Raw genomic sequence first — 20,100 nt, forward strand, 5'->3', positions numbered from 1 at the left:
AAAATCCCCCTACAAACTCCGCCCCCATCACCCCCCCCACCCACCCCCCCCTCCACCCCCCCCCCCCCCCCCTCCCCCAACCCCGCCCCCCCCACCCCCCCTTACCCCCTGCCCCCCCCACAAGTCCCCTACAAACCCCACCCCCACCACAATCCCCCTCTACACCCCCTCCCCCACAACCCCCTCCCCCTGTTTAGGTCGTCCACCCACCACCATTCACCTGTCATTTTTTTCAGAACGGTCTAGGCCTGAAACGTCAGCGTTCCTGCTCCAATGATGCTGCTTGGCCTGCTGTGTTCATCCAGCTCTACACCTTGTTATCTCACCTGTCATACGTGACCGTTTCCCGCTCTCTCCTGGACACTAGCTCCATCATTCCTTCCCTTGCTGTACCTGACAGGCCTTCAGAACCACATGACCCCCTAACTCCGGCCAGTTTCACAACCAACCCCACACCGACCCCCTCCCGGGCCTGGAACCGACACTCTCCCACACCATCGGACAGAAGGCCTCTAGACTTGACGCCTCATTTCCAGACCACACCAACAATTAAGCCCCCAACCCGAACTGACACCAGCTAACAGCCTGAAGTCTCCCAGAACTGACCACCCTCTCTGTCTGACTGATCTAATGACGTTTCCCGACCCGAACGGAACCGACTTCCCCTTGGCCTTACCCCCACCCCTCCGCTTCCCCGGATCCGATCCACCCACACCAGTTACCCTGACCTCCGGAACCGAGCAGCTCCTTTCCTGCCTGCGTGAGCCATGAACCACCAAACGCCGGAATCGACAGGCCCCGACCCAAAACACTCACTCATTCACTTATCTGGTACCCTACCCACCTGCCATCCTACCCAGATGGCATCCCACTATTCTGGCATCTTACTTCCCTCACCCAGTTGGCACTCAACCCCAGTTATTACTTACAGTTTTAAAGAAGTTGTCAAAGTGGCTGGACATCTAAATCTCAGAACATGGCACACTGATCGCTGCGTGGTTTTCATGCCATTTCACTTTGTTCATGGATTTGACAGGTTCGTAACAGGAGCCACCACCTTCAGGAATCATCAGCACAAATTACTTATAAGGGTAAGTGGGTAATTTTAATCTGGTCTGGATTGGAAATAGTGTTTCCTAATAGTCAGGCTTTAATTTCCACATCCAGCTTGCCCCAGGACTGTTCGGTAGTTGTATACTTCAATCAAGTCACTTCATGCACTTTTGAACTCTGATAAAAACCGTCCCGCCCAACCTATTTTCGTTAGACATCTGCTTGTTCCAGGTATCATTCTAGTAAACTGAGTCTGAATCACTCCAATGCATTTACATCCTTCCTTAAATAAAGAGACCAAAACTGCACACAGTATTTGAATTGTGAACTCACCAATGTGCTGTATAACTGAAGTATAACATCCTTACTTTATGATAATTTTTCTTGTTGTAAGATTGTATTCCATTAGTTTTCTTAGTTATCTGCTATACCTGGATACTAACTTTTTAGGACTCATGCGCTAGAACACCTAGATCTTTCTGCACTTTGGAATTTTGCGGTTGTTCTCTGTTTAGGTAATATCCATTTTATTCATACTTCATTCTGACTGTCCCAGGAGGAAATTGCCAGCAATTTAACCCCACTCCTCCACGAATCACACCATTAGTATAAATGTTCATGATTATGATTCAGTCATCCGTATGGTCAATTGCTTCTCTTTTGTAATATTATCCAGAATAAAACAGCTACACCAGGTTCTTTGATGAACTCAAAATAATGTATTTCTTATTACATAAATCTTTGGCTTACAAATAAGTGGCAAACACAGGTTAACAGCTAAGCAGTGATCCAGAATTAGATTGATTCCAAACACAAAAATTCTCACTCAACACAAAAAGACAACAGTCTCTGCAGAGATGATGCTTTAACTAAACGCAAAAGGGACAAAAGCACCACTATTGGCCAAGTGTTGAAAACACATAGAATATGATGACTTCGTAGTCAGCTAGGTTTTCTGTTGATGAAATCAAATTGCTGACAGTGGATGGAAAATGATTGCAATCAACCTTACCAGAGTCTTTGGAAAGCGGTCACAGCCCAGCTTTCAGGCTTTACATGGTAGTAAGAAATACTTATCTTTGGGAACTTTATCAGGTTTCCAGCAAGCTTTACCTAGAAAATGATGTCAGGAGAGAAATTTGCTGCTTACTGATCATTGAGAGTGTAAAATAGAAAACGAAGTCCAGAAAGGGCTGCGATGACAATTATTAGTATAGAAGCCCCCCTGTGTGATTTTCTTTCAAAACCATATTTTTGTGTAATCTATGGTCATAAACCAAATTATTTTCTCCTTGAATTCTTTGCTTGGCTTCTGTAAAAATTTATTTTCTGTAAACATCAGGTGGCTTACAGCACATATTAAGTTGTTGAATTCATTCTTTGTGAGACTATAGAGTACCCTTTTCAATCTAGGAAATGTCCAAATTGTTTCTTATCTTCTCATCTTTCACATAGTACTGAAAGAATAATATATATTCCTAATACTACGAAGGTGAAAAATTTGACAGATTGTTCTCCGTCTGCCAGACTTAACCATTAAGTTAGGTTGAGTTAACCTAACCTAAGTCTGCCACTCAACCTATTTATATTGGTCTGCAACCTACTTATATTGGTCTGCAACCTCCTGATGTCGTCTTCACAACAAACAAAAAATTAGCTACCATTTCTTTGTTTCCCCCACTTAAGTAATTGATGAAAATTGTAAAACATTGAAGCTCCATCGCTGACCACTGCAGTACTCCAGTCGTTGCATCCTGCAAATCAGGAAAAAAATCCATTTTAGCCTATTCTGAATTTTTGTGAGCTAACTAATCTTCAGTTCTTCCTTGCATGTTGCCCCTACACCATGTGTTTTTAATTTACAGAATAACCTTCTATGTGGTGCCTTGTCAAATGCCTTCCCAAAATCCAATTATAGTACAGCAATGGACTGCCCCTTAGCCACAGCACAAGTTATTCCTTCAAAGAACTCCAATAAATTGGTTAAACATGATTTCCCTTTCACAACACTACACTGACTCTTCTCAGGTACCTTGACGTTTTATAAATGTCCATCTATAATTTCCTAAATGATCAATCCCCACGACAGATGTCTAACTAACTGGCATACAGTTTCCTGTTTCATTGCCTTCCTCCTTGCTGGAATATTGGGGTTATATTTGGTAATTTCCAACCTGTTGAAGCCTTTCCAGAATCTAGTGAATTTTGGAAAATTTACACCAATGCATCTACTATGTCATTAGCCTCTTCTTTCAAGACTGAGATGAAATCTGGCAGGATGAGGGGACTTGTTAGTTTACAGCTCCATCATGCTCAATACTGCTTCCTTGGTGGCTACTTTTGTAAATTCCTCTCTTCCTTCCACATCCTGATTCACAGCTACTACAGGAATGTTTTTGTATTCTCTATAATGAATACAGAAGCATGGTGAGAGGCCCGTTGGAGCCTTCATCACCATTTGTAGTTGTTGGCAAGCTGCTGGGATGGTGTGAGATAGGGAGGAATTGGTCTTGGAGAGGTGACCCTTTATTAGACCTGACTTAAGAAGAACCCATCAAGAATCATCCCCAGCCCTTGCTGCCAATTCATTTTCCTATCGTTCACCTCTGGAATGGAATCAGTAACAATATCATAGGATGAAACAAAGAAACTTTGCGGTGCAGGTTCATAGTTCCTCGAAGGTGGAGTCACAGTTGGGACAGGGTAGTGAGAAGGTGTTTGGTACATTTGCCTGTTTTCGTCAGTGCATTAAGCAGAGGCGCTGGGATGTCATGTTGTGCTGTACAGGACATGAGTTAGGCCACTTTTGGACTATTGTGTTTAATTTGGTCTCCCTGCTATAGCAAAGATGTTGTTAAAGAGTTCAGAAAAGATTTACAAGGATGTGCCAGGGTTGGAGCGTTTGAGCTATAGGGAGAGGCTGAATAGGCTTCTAACTATTTTCCCTGGAGCTTTGGAAGCTGAGGGGTGACTTTATAGAGATTTATAAAATCATGAGGGGCATGAATAGGGTAAATAGCCAAGGTCTTTTTCGCACAATAGGAGAGCCCAAAACTGGAGAGCATAGGTTTAAGGTAAGAAGGATAAGATATGAAAGGGACCTAAGGGGTAGCTTCTTCATGCAGAAGGTGGTGCATGTATGGAATGAGCTGCCAAAGGAAGTGGTGGAGGCTAGTATAATTACAACACTTAAAAAGGCATCTGGATGGGTAGGAGGGTTTTAGAGGGATATGGGCCAAATGCTGGGAAATGGGACGAGATTTATTTAGGATATCTGGTCGGCATGGATGAGTTGGACCGAAGAGTCTGTTTCTGTGCTGTACGTCTCTATGACCCTATGAGGCAGCCTTGTGAGAGTGTCGTACTGGCAGCAGCTACTTCCTCCTTAATCATAATGCCATTGAAAAGAGCTGCTAACCTCTAATTGGCTGGCATCTCTCAGTGGTTGAAATGGATGCTCCAGTGCAGATCCCAGTAGAAGATCTGTCTCTGACCTATCAAGTGCCTGAGTGTTACAGTATATGGTAGACTATTAAAAATTGATGAGCATTTCCTGCTGGCAACTTAGACCCCATTATCTCTACAAGATTTCACTCAATATCTGTTACAGCGAAGGAGAAGGACAAAATACTAGTGACACAGCAAAGGAGGAATGTAGCACGTTTCACACGAGTACCAAAACAATTGGAGATAAAATAGTTTCGGCCCTGAACTTCAGGAAATGTGTATTGTCCTTGGAAGCACTGAAGGAATTAGAGGATTTAAAGGATTAAATTATTTGGGTAGTTCCATAACCTTGTATCCCCTTGACATGAAAGTTGAGGTACAATCAAATAAATGAGGTAAGGATGCAATTGGATTGACACAGAGAAATAACTGGCTCAGAATTTACAGTCAACAGTGAAGTCATGGCAGTCGCTGTTGACATCGAAGAAAGCTACTCATAAAGATTTAGCTGTCTTTGTCCTGTGAATTTGTACTTCCCCAACATTAATTTGAATCTCAGGGATTGCTAGGTTTTCAGCAACACAAATGTCATTGGCTGCTTATCCAGTTTAATCACATTTCTCATACTGTCACCCAGCAAATCAGGAAGCAAAATTAGAAATGATTATGTTTCCTTTTTTATTACCATTTTACAGAAAGTAAACTAAATGCTTGGGACATAAAGATGTGAATTGACTAAAAGCTTTGACCAGAAACTAAACTGGTCTAGCCATATGAATACAATGATTACAAAAGCAGTTTAGAGGCTAAGAATCTTGCAGTGAGTAACTCACCTTCCAACTCCTCAAATCCCTTTCACCATCTTTAAGGCACAAATTAGGAGTGTAATGAATTACTCCCCATTTGCTTAGATAGGTACAGCTCCAACAACACTCAAGAAGCTTAACACCATCCAGGACAAAGCAGCCCGCTTGATTGGCATTGTATCCACAAAATTCACTCTTCAACTCCACTTCCTACTGATGCTCAGTAGTGTCAGTGTGTATCATCTATAAAATGCACATAGAAATTCACCAAAGCCCCTTAGACAGCACCTTCCAATCCCAAGACCACTATTGTTAAGAAGGACAAGGGGAGCAGATACATAAGAATACCACCACCTGCAAGTTCTCTGAAAACCTCTCTCAGTCCTGACTTAGAAATATATTGCTGTTCCTTCAGTGTTGGTGGGTCTAAATCCTGGAATGTCCTCCATAACGACATTGTGGGTCTAACTGCAGCAAATGGATTGCAGTGGTTCATGAAGGCAGCTCACTACAACCTTCTTGAGGGCAGTTAGGATGGGCAATAAATACTGGCATTGCCAGCAACTTATGCATCCCATTAGTGAATAAAAAAAGCAAACAAATTATAAACATGTATGGAAGCAGACTTTCACGAATAATATATTCAAACTTATTCAAATCATAATTTACAAATACCTTTCATGTTGGATTTCCTAACATTTTAAATTGCTCATAAATTACATACTTGGGTTTGACACTATAGGAAATAATATTGTATAATTTATTCAGGTTTAGAAGCATTTGAGTTGGTTGCTCGTTTTGATGAGTGGATTGCCAAAGCAACAGGGAGGAGGAAATAGAGATAACAAGGTGTAGAACTGGATGAACACAGCAGGCCAAGCAGCATCATAGGAGCAGGAAGGCTGACGTTTCGGGCCTAGACCCTTCATCAGAAAACCATCTGTTTCATTGCACGAAGCTGATATACTGTACACATTGCTCGCTGTTTGATAGCAGACAACTATAGAATAACGGTAATGACAATATTTATACTTAGAAACATTCATTATAGTCATTCATCTGTTCTTTTTGTAACTTATTATAATTGCAAAATGTTTAGATTATTTTGTTTTAGCTTGGGCGAGTATAAATGCAAAGATTTTAGAAAACGTTATTGTCAAATGTAAATAGCCGTTTTTTCAATCAGTGCTGCAGACTTCTCAATGTGTTTTGAGGCGCAGCCATTCACTTAAGGATTATTACAATGTAGCGAGGTTAATTATAATTTTTATGTTAATTGTCTGGATAACGAAACGATATTGTTGCAGTTTGTCCAGAACGGATGCCATTTACTACCATTATTACTTGTGCAAAGGCCAGATTTTCAGTCAGTTTCCAAAGGTTTTCTTGAGGCGAATTACCTTTATTTATCTTAATATTAGCCGAGGTCTACACTGGTCTGAATAATGCTTTAATAATTGGCTTCTGAGTCACTTGAGTACTTTTTCGAGGCAGTATTTAAACATTAATGTCAAGAATATGTTTAAAAAACTTGAAAATCCCTTGAGTATCTGGATTTCCCTCTTGAAGTCTCCGCAGCTCCGTTTATGAGCAAGTCCTCATTTTGATCAAAAACCGTACTTCCTTGATCAAAGATGGCAGTGTCCAGTTCAAAGTGGCACGCCATGATGGCAGCTAGTACGCATGCCCACTGTCTGCACGTCAGCGCACGCATGCGCGGAGACGGCGCTGGCTGCGCGGAGAAAGCTGAGCTTTGATCAAAGAGCTCGGAGCGAATGGATAATGGAGACTGGGGCCAAGCGGTAAGAACCGGGTTGGCCGATGAGAACAAGCATGGATGGGTGCCAGGGCGCCTGCTGTTAGTCTCACTGGCGAGTGCGTCTGAGCCGCAGCAGCCGGGGGCTCGGTTACGGGATGGAGCTGCTGCGTGGCGGCCGGACAGGCGGCTCCTTGCCCGACCCGTCGGTCCAGTGGAGCTGCGGCCGCTCAGCCTCACGTTTGTGTGTGTGTCCGGAGAAGCGGAGGGAATCACAGACTGGCTTCATATCGCAGACATTTGAGTATAATTCAATCCACCCTGAACTAAACAGCTTTTTTTTTGGCAAAAGCATGATTAGTTTTCTATCGTCTTTCATTGGTGGCTTCGATTTAATTGCATCCACTACCGTCTTTAGGCGTCTCGTCTGAAGATGAATTAACATGAGGGAAAGGGTTCGTGATTCATTTTAACGAGTTCACTTGAACATATTGTTTTTGCATCCTGTGGTCATCTTAATATATATTAGTTAAGCAGATAGAAGGTATAACAACGTTGACAGTGAAAAATTAAATAGGCGGTACACTTATTCCTTTATTCATTTACGGGAGTTTGGCATCCCTGGCTTGGCCATCGATTATTGTTCATCCCTCGCTGCCTTTGAGGTGGTGGTGAGTTGCCTTCTTGAACCACTGCAGTTTTTTTTAGCAAAAATATATTCATAGAAAAGAATATTTATGTACATAATTAATAAAGCATTTCAGAGCTACACAATCTTTTCATACGGAGAAGAAAACAAACATTGGAGTTTGACTTTCTCAACTTACAACTAATCTAAAAGCATTTCTTCTTACTTAGGCTAGGGACTATTTACATGTATCAAATACTAACTGATAACATTTTTATTGCAAAAATATGCTTTATTCATAAAAAGAAATCTTTATGTGCATACACAGTTAATAAAGTCATTCAGATCTATACTGACCTTACTTACAGAGAGGAAACATTTCAGTTTGGCTTTCTCTATACTTAAAATTAATCTATAGGCATTCATCTGAGGCATCAGGAGGGTCCAATAATTAAAAGGAAGCCCCCCCGTTGTACTTTGGCAGAAAGACCTTAGGGATTGATGAGGGCAGAGTGGTGGATGTGGTCTATATGGACTTCAGTAAGGTGTTCAACACAATTCCTCATGGTGGACTGGTTAGCGGTTAGATTACACGGAATACAGGGAGAACTAGCTATTTGGATACAGAACTCGCTCAAACATAGAAGACAGAGGTGATGGTGGAGGGTTGCTTTTCAGACTGGAGGCCTGTGCCATTCTGCCACAAGGGTCGGTGTTGGGTCTACTGCTTTTTGTCATTTGTATAAATGATTTGGATGTGAACATAGGAGGATGGTTAGTAAGTTTGCAGATGATACGAAAATTTGCGGTGTAGTGGACAGTGAAGAAGGTTACCTCACGCTACAATGGGATATTGGCCCATCTGATCAATGGGCTGCGGAGTGGCAGATTAATTCATTTATCTATTAATTTAGATAAATGTGAGATGCTGCATTTTGTAAAGGCAGGATTTATACACTTAATGCTAAGGTCCTGGGGAGTTTTGCTGAACAAAGAGACCTTGGAGTGCAGGTTCACAGTTCCTTGAAACTGGATTCGCAGGTACATAGGATAGTGAAGAAGGCATTTGGTATGCTTGACTTTATTGGTCAATGCATCAAGTATAGGAGTTGGGAGGTCATAGAGTCATAGATTAATACAGCATGGAAACAGGCCCTTTGGCCCAAACTGGTCCATGCTGACCATGGTGCCCACTCAGCTAGTTCCAATTCCCTCTAACTATCCTTATCCCTCTAAACCCTTCCCATCCATATACCTACCCAAATGTTTTTTAAATGTTGCTATTGTACCTGCCTCAATCACTTTCTCTGGCAGCCCACTCTATATATGCACCACTCTCTGCGTGAAGAAGCTGCCCCTCAGGTCCTTAAATCTTTACAAGGATGTTTCCAGGGTTAGAGGGTATGAGCTTTAGGGAGTGGCTGAATAGAATGGGGCTATTTTCCCAGGAGCGTAAGAGGCTGAGTGGTGACCATATAGAGGTTTATAAAATAATGAGGGGCATGGATAGGGTAAATAGGTAAGGTCTTTTCCCTGGGGTGGGAATGTTGAAAAGTACAGTGTATAGGTTTAAGGTGAGAGGGGCAAGCTATAAAAGGGATCTAAAGGGTAGCTTTTTCACGCAGAGGGTAGTGCGTGTATGGAATGAGCTGCCAGATGAAGTGGTGGAGGTTGGTACAATTGCAACATTTAAAAAATATCTGGATGGGTATATGAATGTGGGGGGATTAGAAGGATATGGGCCAAATGCTGACAATTGGGACTAAAACTATTTAGGATAACTGGTCAGCATGGATGAGTTGAACCGAAGAAGGTTCTGTTTACGTGCTGTTTATCTCTATGACTCTATGGTGGTTTTTCCCCACTGTGTCTTGGCAGCAGCTGCTCCAAGCTTTAGTGTGTTTGCAATTTATTTGGTGTTGGATGGGGGCACCCGCGATGCCATTAGGGAGGGTGTTTCAGCATTTTGACCCAGTGACACTAGGACCAGTAATATATTTCCAAGTCAGGATGATGAATGGCTTGGAGAAGAAATTGCAGATGGTGGTTAGGCTTAGTATCTTCTGCTGTTGTCCTTCTACATGGAAATGGTCAAGGGTTTGGAAGGTGCTGAAAAGACCTGAAGAGAGTGGGTTTGTTGATATGGTGCCAATCAATTAGGCTGCTTTATTCTCTGGTTTCAAACTTTTGGAGTTTTGGAGCAGTGCACATCCGAGAAGTGGATCTATCACATTCCTAACTTGTGCCTTGTAGATGCTGGACAGACTTGAGTCTGGAGGTGAGTTACTCATCTTCAACCCTTGATCTCTGACCTATTCTTGTAGACTCAGTATTGATGTGGCTAGTCCAATTCAATTTATGGTCAGTAGTAACCCCTAGAATGTTGATAGTGGGGGATTCAGTTATGCTAATGTCATTGAATGTCATGGGGAAATGGATACGTTCTCTCTTGCTGGAGGTGGACTTTATCTGGCACTTGCTTGGCATGAATCTTATTTGCCATTTGTCAACCCTAGTCTGGATATTATCCAGGTCTTGCTCCATTTGACATGGTCTGCTGTAGTGTCTGAGGAGTTGTAATTCTGTTTGACATTGTGCAATCATCACTGCACATTGCCACGTAACATTACGATGCAGGGAAGGTCATTGAAGCAGCCAAAGATGGATTTCATTAGTAAATGGATAGAATGGGGAACGAGAAACTCCTGCAGAGATTGCTGATCACATGCACCACCCTAATTTTCCTTTAGTGTTAGGTAGGACTACAATTAGTAGGAAGTTTTGCCTGATTCCCGTTGATCCTGGTTATGCTAGGGCTCCTTGATGTCTCTCTCAGTCAAAAAATTATATGTATATTGCCTAAAGAATATACTTATGCAGCAGCAATATTTGAACTTTGCAGAAAAGAAAAACCTACAAAATTTTATTCAGTGTTTGGAATCTAGAAAATGAATTTCTTAATTTGAATTTGGTGCCTTAACAGTCACTGAGTTTCAAAATTACATGAACTTGGAATGTTGGTTTGCATATTGTTTTTAACCTAAAATGTCATGAGATTTTTATTCTTCTAAAAAATATCATTTGGAGATTGAAAAGGTTTTACATAAATTGGGTGATATGTCTGACTACAGTAATATGGACAAAGTAGTTTGTTATAACAATTCATGGCCTAACTTTACTTTTCTTATTACAGATGGCTGATCCTGTCACCCTTAATGTAGGCGGACACTTATATTCAACATCAATATCCACACTAACCAGATACCCAGACTCCATGTTAGGAGTCATGTTTAGGGGTGACTTCCCCACTGCCAAAGACTCTCAAGGAAACTACTTCATTGATAGAGATGGACCTCTCTTCAGATACATCTTGAATTTTTTAAGGACTGCAGCTTTGACACTACCTCATGGCTTTAAAGAAATCGACCTCCTGAGAAAAGAGGCTGACTTTTATCAGATAGAGCCTTTGATTCACTGTCTGAATGATCCCAAGCCCCTGTACCCATTAGATACCTTTGAGGAAGTGGTGGAACTGTCTAGTACGCGCAAACTTTCCAAATATTCAAATCCAGTAGCTGTTATAATCACACAACTGACTGTCACTACTAAAGTTCATTCGCTGCTGGAGGGTATTTCAAACCATTTCACAAAATGGAATAAACACATGATGGATACCAGAGACTTCCAAGTGTCTTTCACGTTTGGACCCTGCGATTATCATCAGGAGGTGTCTCTTCGTGTTCATCTGATGGAGTACATTGCAAAGCAAGGCTTTACCATCAGAATGACAAGGGTACATCACATGAGTGAGAGAGCCAACGAGAACACAGTGGAACACAACTGGACCTTTTGTAGGCTGGCACGAAAAACTGAAGACTGACCATCCTTAGTGGTAAATTTTATAATGAATAGTTATGGCACAATGTAATTGAATATCCAGGTAACCATGTTCTTCAATTCTTCTATTGAAAAGTTACTTTTTGTACAATAGCAAAGTATTCCTATGCATATTGTAACCAAATGATGCTGTTGAAAGAAGGTATTAAATGTACGATGTATATTCCTTTAATGTTCTATTAACAGTATGTTCTAGATTTGTATTTCCTCAAGCAAATACATGAAATTGTAGCTTTTCCCTGTTCTCTCCATATACTGATGAAATAAATTGAAAAGATCAAAATATTGTCTTTGTACATCTCTTAAGTAAAGATTTTGGTATGTGAAATTTCTGCCTAACAAAGTATATTCAAATGAAAATAACATGAGCTGATTTTTAAAATCTGGGAATTTCCATGATACACCTATGCAAGTGTAACTTTGTCCTTTGCAAAATCAATTTTTTGCATTTGAGCACTTCAACGCAAAACTTAAGATCTACAAGAAGTAGGTCATTCAGCCCAATAACCTGTTTTGCCATTCAACGAGATTACTGCTGATCTGATAAACCCTTGCTACTTTGTTTTTGTTTAAAAAAAAAACTTTTCAGCTTTTTAAAGTGGTAAATGTGTACAAAAATTCAACAGAAACTAGTAAGCAATGTTTAGAGCTGATATTTCTGCAACAACCAAATGGAGAAATGTTTACTTCATTTTCTTTGCATTGTTCTGCTAAACCTTTGAAACAGTGAGTCTTGCGTACTTACCCCACACTGTAATAGCGGAGACTAGCTAGTTTTATTTAAAAGCAAGCACAATAATTGGGAACTTTTGCACCAGTTCATCTGATATAATATACTTGCTTTGCAGTGTATTCTACATACTATAATGTTACGTATATTACATTTATGTAAACATATCTTTTGGATTACAACCATAGTTTAACACACAGATGTTGAATATATATTTTAGTACCACCAGAAATTTTGCTGAGCATGATCTACTGTAAACTGCCATTTATTACTTTAAAATCATTGTGTAGCTGAAGCAGCATTACTCAAACTAATTTATTTTATAAGTTTGGGTATTGGGAACTGAATGGGACTCTCAAAATGTGTTGTGAGTAGCAATATTCTTTCAAGTATAGTGTTGAGGTAACATTTTAATTCTCTACAGTAACCAAATAATTTAAAAATTACTTTGCCTTTGTTACTGAATTAAGATCGCCAAACTGAACCGGTGTACTGTGTATTTAATTTTAGGACGTGCTGTTTTGAATTTGGAGTCTGTAGCCCAAGTAGTGTCACGTGCAAGAAATTTGCTTTCCATGTGTTAGCTGGAGATTTTGATCAGGAATCTGACAGAACTTGAACTGAAGTGAAATTTTACTGAGTTAAATCCATTGGAGATCTTGAGTTCTATATTTCCACCCTGAAAGTTTTCATATACTTACACGACCAGCATAAACTTGCAGGTGTGAGTTTGGTGGGGAAGTAGGAGAAAGGAGACCACACAACTTAAATGTTACATTATTTGGTTCTCAGAAAAATTGTTGGTAATGAAACAGCATTATCTCTGGTTTATTTAATAGTTAACATACGGTACATTAAATGAAATCTGATCAGGTTGATGGATACAGAAAATGTTTAATAATAGTTGCAAGCAGAATAAAAGGGAATGCATTCAAATCCTGAACCTTCTGAAATTATTGGTATAATAGATCAGACACTGAGTTAGAATATTCAGTTACTCTGAAAACAAGTAGATATTCATTAGAAATCAATCGAACCTTAGTTCAACTACTGATGTTTGCATTATATTTGTGAATGAACCTGCCTGTCAAGAGCCACGGTGGCCATTTGTAATCACTCTAGAAATTTACGTTCCATGCTGTTAACATGGCCTTGACCATTAAAATCAGCAGCAAAACAAAGCCAGAAAGTTACAGCTTGGACTGTGCTAATCGAAAGCGAGGCTTCAGATATTTCTCATATGCAGGATTAACCTGTGGAAACAAAAATCTAGTAATCTATTTACTTTCAAATGTTGACAACAGTAAATGTAAAAAAAAACCTGCTCTATCTTTGAAACAATATCCCTGCATTTCAATGAAATTTCATAACTAATGCTATTTATTTCCAATACATAGCCTAAAGAACAAGATCAAAATCTGAAACCAATTTACAGTATTAAATAACTTTTACTGCATTTGTGAAGATCTGTTCTCATAACTGAACACTTTCTAGATTGGCAATACCATTCTTAACCACTAATAAACATTTTCAATAAATGCACGAATGAAAGCACATTATGAACCAGCAAAGCTTAACATACTTTGAGCCATGAGAGTGAATTCTAACATCTCATGTTTGTCTCACGTGAAATTGAAAAATTGTGGACTGTGTCCTCATGATTCTCTTACTGAGATAGTTCTGGATTGGCAAATCACATCAGGTGTTAACTGATGGAAGATATAACTAGAGATTGGCAATTGTTATTCTTTTTGCAACAACCTTTTGAATCCTGAAACAATGGTTACTACATGGGAGGCCACTATTCAGTAGTCGAGCATGCAAGAACAACTTAGCTAGTCGTATCATCTCCACCTTCCTGGAACCACTCAGCAAATCTTTATGAAGTTCTCTTTAGGAAGCAAAGTTTTGGATGGATTTGCCTCTATACTTGGGTACAGCATTCCGGATTCTAACCACTCCAAGTGTATCATAATCTTTCCTCACGTTATGGTTGCATCTTTTGTCTTACACCTTAAATTTGTGTCCTCTGGTTCTCAATCTTTTCATCAATGGGAACAGTTTGTCTCTATCCACGCTGTCAAGTCACCCCATGATTCTGAACACCTCCATCCAATCTATACTCAATTCTTGGGAAACTTGGTTGGCATGGATGAGTTGGACCGCAGGGTCTGCTTTCCAAGCTCCACAACTCTCCCTTGTCTAAGTTAGACAAATTACAATCAATGCATTCTAACTGATCCTATGTACTATTCAACCTTATTCATTGCTTAATTCACTTATCTCTGTGAAAGTGTAATCAGCTCTAGCTGACAAGAATGCAAGATAATTACAGAAGGAAAGGGATGTTGGAAACGAAACTCCAGAAAATGTTGTTTCATTAGCAGCAGAACAGTTAACCACTGTCACAAGATGAGGTTCACCTTATTGAATTATGGAATGATACAGAAAAAGGTCATTCAGGCCAATGGGCCTGATCTATAAAGAGTTATCCAGTTAGTTTCACTCACCAGTTTTTCTTCTCCCAATAGCACTGTAAATGTTTTCCCTGTTATTCTCATGTCAGTGGTAATCCGATTGATTCAGAAGACTTGGGCTTACAGACTAGCCTGACACAGTGGAGTACTGAGGGAGTAGTGCACTGTTTGAGGCACTTTTTTCTTTAAAAAAAGATGAGACATATAAACATTGCCCAGCAGATACGACCAATCCTACAAAACTCTCAGTGAGGAGTTGGGGAGGTTTGCCAATGTTTGAGCCAGAGTCTAGCCCTTAAACACAATCAAAACAGTCTAGGTATTTATTTGCTGTTCATAGGACTTGCTGTGCCTATTGGCTTCTGCATATGCCTATTAAACAACAGAGACTACTTTTAAAATAATTAATAGGCTGTAAAATAATTAATAAACATATTTAAGACATTCAAGCATGAGACACTATGTGGATTCAAGTTCTTTCTTTTTCATTCACTCCAAAAATACAAATCAACATGTACAGTATTGCAAGGATGGTGTCCAATCTGGGATCAAATGGATGTCTTGATGAGGTTAATGGAGATAAGGAAATGAACTAGCTGGTGTGATTTCAAACTTATTGATCCACCTTACAATATTGCACGATATCATTACTTGAGTCCGCAGCACAAATTGGATGCTTAGGCTACCAAAAATGCAAGAAATATGTACCTGAATGTCATTTCTGGGAAAGAAAGCAAATATCACTACTCGGAAAAGACAAATGTAAATTTTAAAACAGAATTTACCTCACATCTGGCTCAAGGCCAATTTGATTCTCGGTAGAGGAGGGGGAAAAGAGTGAAATGGAAAGTTAACAATTGTACTCAATAACTGAATTGAATATTAGTTATTGATTTCACTTTTTTGCATCAATATTTGTAGTGAACAAACCAAATGACATTTACCAATTACCAGATAGAAAGTTCCCTCCTCCAGTAACTGCACCAACTGGTACTTTCAATTTTGTACAAGCAGAAGCTGTAGTATAATGATGTGCAGGGGGTTCCCAATTTACAAACGCCCGTACTTACAAATGGGATCCCATATGGGGTATAATTGTAAAGATCTGATGTACAAACATTTCCTGTACTTATCAATAGCTATTTTATACTTACAAAGTGTCAAGAATGGAATTTGTTTGCAACTCAGGGACGGCCTATTTATTGAAAGTTTGAGAAGATTTGCTCGCCAAGCCAGTGTGTTTGTTTGCAGACGTTTCGTCACCCTTCTTGGTGACATCATCAGTGCGCCTCTGGTGAAGCGTTGGTGTTCTGTCCCGCTTGTTATTTATATGCTTCAGTTTGCTGGGATGGTGGGATCACTTCCACTTCTGTTTTTCAGTGGTTTGTACATCATATTTGTTTCTCACATTACACAGGCCAAATTGGAAGAAAACTGACAATAAGGATACACGAACACTAATTAGCCACCAAGAGTCATGACCAGTTCTCACTGGTCTCAATACACACGGACAAAGAAGATCATAAATTGGACTGGGACAACACGTCCATAATAGCACAGGCCAAACAGAGACATGCCAGGAAATTCCTGGAGGCCTGGTATTCCAACTGGAACTCCATCAACAAACACATTGAACTGGACCCGATATACAAACCACTGAAAAAACAGTGATGCCAACCACCCCAGCAAACTGAGGCATATAAATAACAAGCGGGACAGAACACCAATGCTTCACCAGAGGTGCACTGATGTGGTTACCTAGAAGGTTGATGAAACATCTGCAATCAAACAGACTGGCTCGGCGAGCAAGTCCATGGCCTATTTATTGGACTACGACCTAAAAAGGATTAACTAATAATCTTTGATCTCGAAAGGGGAAGTGACACGGATTCTCCGAGTTCATGATTATAAGAGAAAGTAACATGGAAAGAAGCTAGTATAAGGAAATGTGCTTATAACTGTAAATAGGTTATAATAAAGTTAGTTTTTGTTATAGCTAACAGTCTTTGACAATTATTGTTAATAACCCCAATAATATTGAACGCAGAAAATTAAAGGACAATTTTTGTTTTATTATTCTTTCATAGGATTTGGGTGTCATTGGTTAGGCCAAATATTGTGGGGACAGATTGGCAAAAAAAGCAGATTTCTTTGTTTATAGCAGAATTGTGGGTGTGTTCTAACGAAGTTTAAAGACTATCCTTTTATTTCAGTGTTTTTATAAATTGTGGCCTGAAATGAGAAAGAACGGCTTTAAAGCCAGTATTTTACAAGGATTGCAGCATGTTTTGAAAACCTGACACTAATGGCCTGCATCGTTGTACTCAGATAGAACTTTACTTGGCAACAAGAAGTTAATTGGTCTATGGACTGGTGACCACAATGCCTTTTCCCTGTGTGAATGGTTTTCAGGTAACTGAACAGCTTAAGGCTGGAAACGAGATCCAGAGAAGTGATCAGATCTCCGCCAGCTCAGGAGGTTTTTCTCTGTTGTCTGCTGTCAAAACCCACTTTATTCTGAAGAAAACCAGTTTATTTTTCCTTCTGCTGTTGCTGTAAGTTGTGACATTTAAATGATATGTCAAGAAACATTTTTAAGTGAACCAGCTACTCTGCCTCTTGAAAACTAGTGGAAGCATTTAGAAATGGAAGATAGAAAAGAAACCTTCTGAAAGGACCAACTTAACAGATATTGAGAACACAGGCTACTGAACTACTTTTCTATTTTCCCTGTTTGGTTACCTGCATGTGCGCATATAAAAGGGGTTTGTAAAGGGATTACAGTTTTAATTACTAGTGTTATATGGCAATGGTTTGTAACCAACATTCCCTTTAACCTGGGTGGTTGCCCTGTACAAACCTCAGAAGACCATGCTATTTATAATTGTTTACCTGTAGTTAGATTTCAATTACTTGTAATACCTGGTAATTCTTGTTAAGTATAGAAAACTGGGACTAGAAGACCGGTAAATTGAAGGAATCATTGTGTACGTTTAAAAGAACTTTAACTTTTGTGACAACCCCAGGAATAGTGGGGCCGATTTTCAGACTATTTCAGTGAGTCATGACATAAAACATTTGTGCACAAAAGAAATCTTCCATGCAACGTCACTGAATAACTACTTGTACATGTAGTGTTTCCAATTAATGAAGCTCAGGATACCTTTGCATTTGTGGGGGCTTTCTGAGCCCATTCGAAAAGGCGTTGGTAAGCAAGGCCGTCATAAGTACCAATCGCAGAATTCAGCTGTTCGTCAGGATAATCAAATGCATCAGCTATCGAGACAGCCTCTTTCCTGAAAACAATTTTTCATTTAAAAATATGTTTCTATATATTCATATAAATATTAATGGAAGTGCTGTTATTCATTGTAATACAAAACAAAAATTAACAACTTACTTGCCGAAATCAGCTTGCTGACATTTTGCTTTTCTGGTTTTAAGATGTGTCCTTGGAGATGAATTCATCACTTTCAGTTGTATACAATAGTACTCAACTGCAGTTAAAACCTTTGGCTTTTCAAGAAACGTTACAATAGATAACTAATAAGATTTGAACTAATTTGGGCTTTGGATTGAACAGTTTTCAAGTAGGCTTTCTTGAAATTTCCAACTCATAAATTGAACTGATTTTATAACAGAAACCAATGTTTCATATTTTTGCATCAAAACATCTATCAGAACTAAATCACTGGCCCTATTTACATCAGTACTGGGTCTATGACTGCAGTACCTATAGTCCCAGCTAGACATGAACCAAATTACAAACACCAACTTGTTCAGCATGATCTAAGACACGAAGAGATGCAAATGGTAAGCACTGCATATTGTTTTGAAAGGTAAATCTGGTCAACCTTGCATTCAAAAGCAAGTAACTAAATGGAGTTTATGATAGTAATGAAATCCACTTTCCAACAATCGGCAGTTTTTTGTTTCACCTGATTGATTACAAACTGAAGACTGCAAAATACATTTGATCTATACGTTTTTTTTTCTCATTTAAGTGGAACATATACAAAGCAGTCACTTTACCGGACAAGGGATAGAAGATGCAGTTGACAGGCAGTCATCAAGTCTAATTGCTTTCCAGTCAGATAGCCATCATATAGGAAATCCCCAGCATTGTCCAGTATGCCAATCAATGCGTAAAGATCACACAACATTTTGATCACTTGCTGGATTTCAGGCTCAAACTTTAATCCATCCAGTGTCTCAACAAAGTTCTTCACAACAATGTAATGGCAGTGAGCCTGGAAAGTCAAAACACAAAATAAATGGAACCCCAAACACAACAATGGAATATAAACCTTCTCTCAACAAAGGTTTCCTACTAAAAGTATTGACTGAAGTTTGGAACAAAATGAATCAGTGTTATGATTATATTTGATTTATTACATAATGGAGTCAGTGGGGACAGCAGAAATAGCGTATTACCAATACAATACGTTGTGTAAACTAATTCTATCCCAATTAACTCTTTCACTATTGCATAGTTCTCAGGGATTTGTTTAAAAAAAAAACTTTACTAGACAAAAGCTAAAAGATCCAGTTAAGAAGCTGGTATTCTAATAAACAAATGAAAATCAAACCATTAAATGCAGTGCATATTTTTACATCAGGAAATTTTCTTTTGTTTAACATAATCTAAGACATTAAGTGAATCAAAAGTTAAGTGCTGCATATCGATTTGAAATATACATCTGGTCACGGATAGGCCAAGCAATTTCAGAAACGGCAGGACTTTACTGCAGAATGTTTGGCAAAGGCAAAAAACATGAAAATGATCTATGGAGACAGATCTTACACCAGACAAGTTAGATTAATTGAAATAATTTTCATGTTTCAACCTACATGTTTTTTCTCAATGCCTCCACATACCAATGTAAAATTAATGCAAATTATTAAACGAACATGAGAAGATACTTGTGAAATTTGAAGATGGAAAACAATAGAGCTTGATGACATGATATGTTGCTGTGGACATTTGTAGTTTACACTGAAATAATCTATGTTATCAGGAAGTAAATCATTCATACATAAGTAGTTGAAGTTACCATGAAGGATTCTCCTTCTCAACCTCTCCCCTAGCCTCAGGTTAAACCACATCCAGTCATCTGTCTCTCTAATGCGAAAGTAGCCCTGTAGTCTGGGGTTGAAATTTCACACATCAATTCTTCAGTTTATGGAACATCCTCACACTCTGTCATCAAGTGGGACTCTATCCCTTGCATGAAATCTAAATGTACTTTTTCTTTGGCTGAACATATCAAGGCTTTATTTATTTATGATTATCTCCCTCATATCCC

At 39.3% G+C, this 20,100-nt stretch overlaps 2 protein-coding genes across 5 annotated transcripts in view; one reads left to right on the plus strand and one right to left on the minus strand.

The window, feature by feature from the left end:
* The first annotated feature begins 54 nt into the window (after positions 1–54).
* On the plus strand, positions 55–11,870 carry kctd6a (potassium channel tetramerization domain containing 6a). Of its 4 annotated transcripts, XM_020520917.2 has the most exons (3): positions 979–1,091; positions 6,075–6,319; positions 10,884–11,870. In XM_020520917.2, exon 3 carries the CDS (start codon positions 10,884–10,886, stop codon positions 11,568–11,570), a length of 687 nt encoding a protein of 228 aa, XP_020376506.1. In that variant the 5' UTR covers positions 979–1,091; positions 6,075–6,319; the 3' UTR covers positions 11,571–11,870. The 4 variants fall into 4 exon arrangements, with proteins under 4 accessions (XP_048462105.1, XP_020376506.1, XP_020376505.1 ...); XM_048606148.1 differs by lacking the exon at positions 6,075–6,319 and having other exon boundaries at positions 55–1,091; XM_020520916.2 differs by lacking the exons at positions 979–1,091; positions 6,075–6,319 and adding an exon at positions 6,987–7,108.
* Positions 11,871–12,986: 1,116 nt separating this feature from the next.
* LOC109920851 (peroxisomal acyl-coenzyme A oxidase 2) overlaps positions 12,987–20,100 on the minus strand; it is a 38,262-nt gene continuing 31,148 nt past the window's right edge. Inside the window, 3 exon segments of the mRNA XM_048606729.1 lie at positions 12,987–14,977; positions 17,958–18,090; positions 18,827–19,044. Coding sequence (XP_048462686.1) covers positions 14,915–14,977; positions 17,958–18,090; positions 18,827–19,044 — 414 coding nt within the window. The 3' untranslated portion in view covers positions 12,987–14,914.

This window comes from Rhincodon typus, chromosome 16, assembly GCF_021869965.1.
Source record: "Rhincodon typus isolate 14 chromosome 16, sRhiTyp1.1, whole genome shotgun sequence".
In the NCBI taxonomy this organism is placed as follows: Eukaryota; Metazoa; Chordata; class Chondrichthyes; order Orectolobiformes; family Rhincodontidae; genus Rhincodon; species Rhincodon typus.

Excerpts from the sequence above, each read along its gene's own strand:
- kctd6a (XM_048606148.1), top strand. The coding sequence starts at position 768 with ATGAACCACCAAACGCCGGAATCGACAGGCCCCGACCCAAAACACTCA. Across the intron at positions 1,092-10,883 it reads AGCACAAATTACTTATAAGG|ATGGCTGATCCTGTCACCCT; the intron begins GTAAGTGGGTAA and ends TTCTTATTACAG.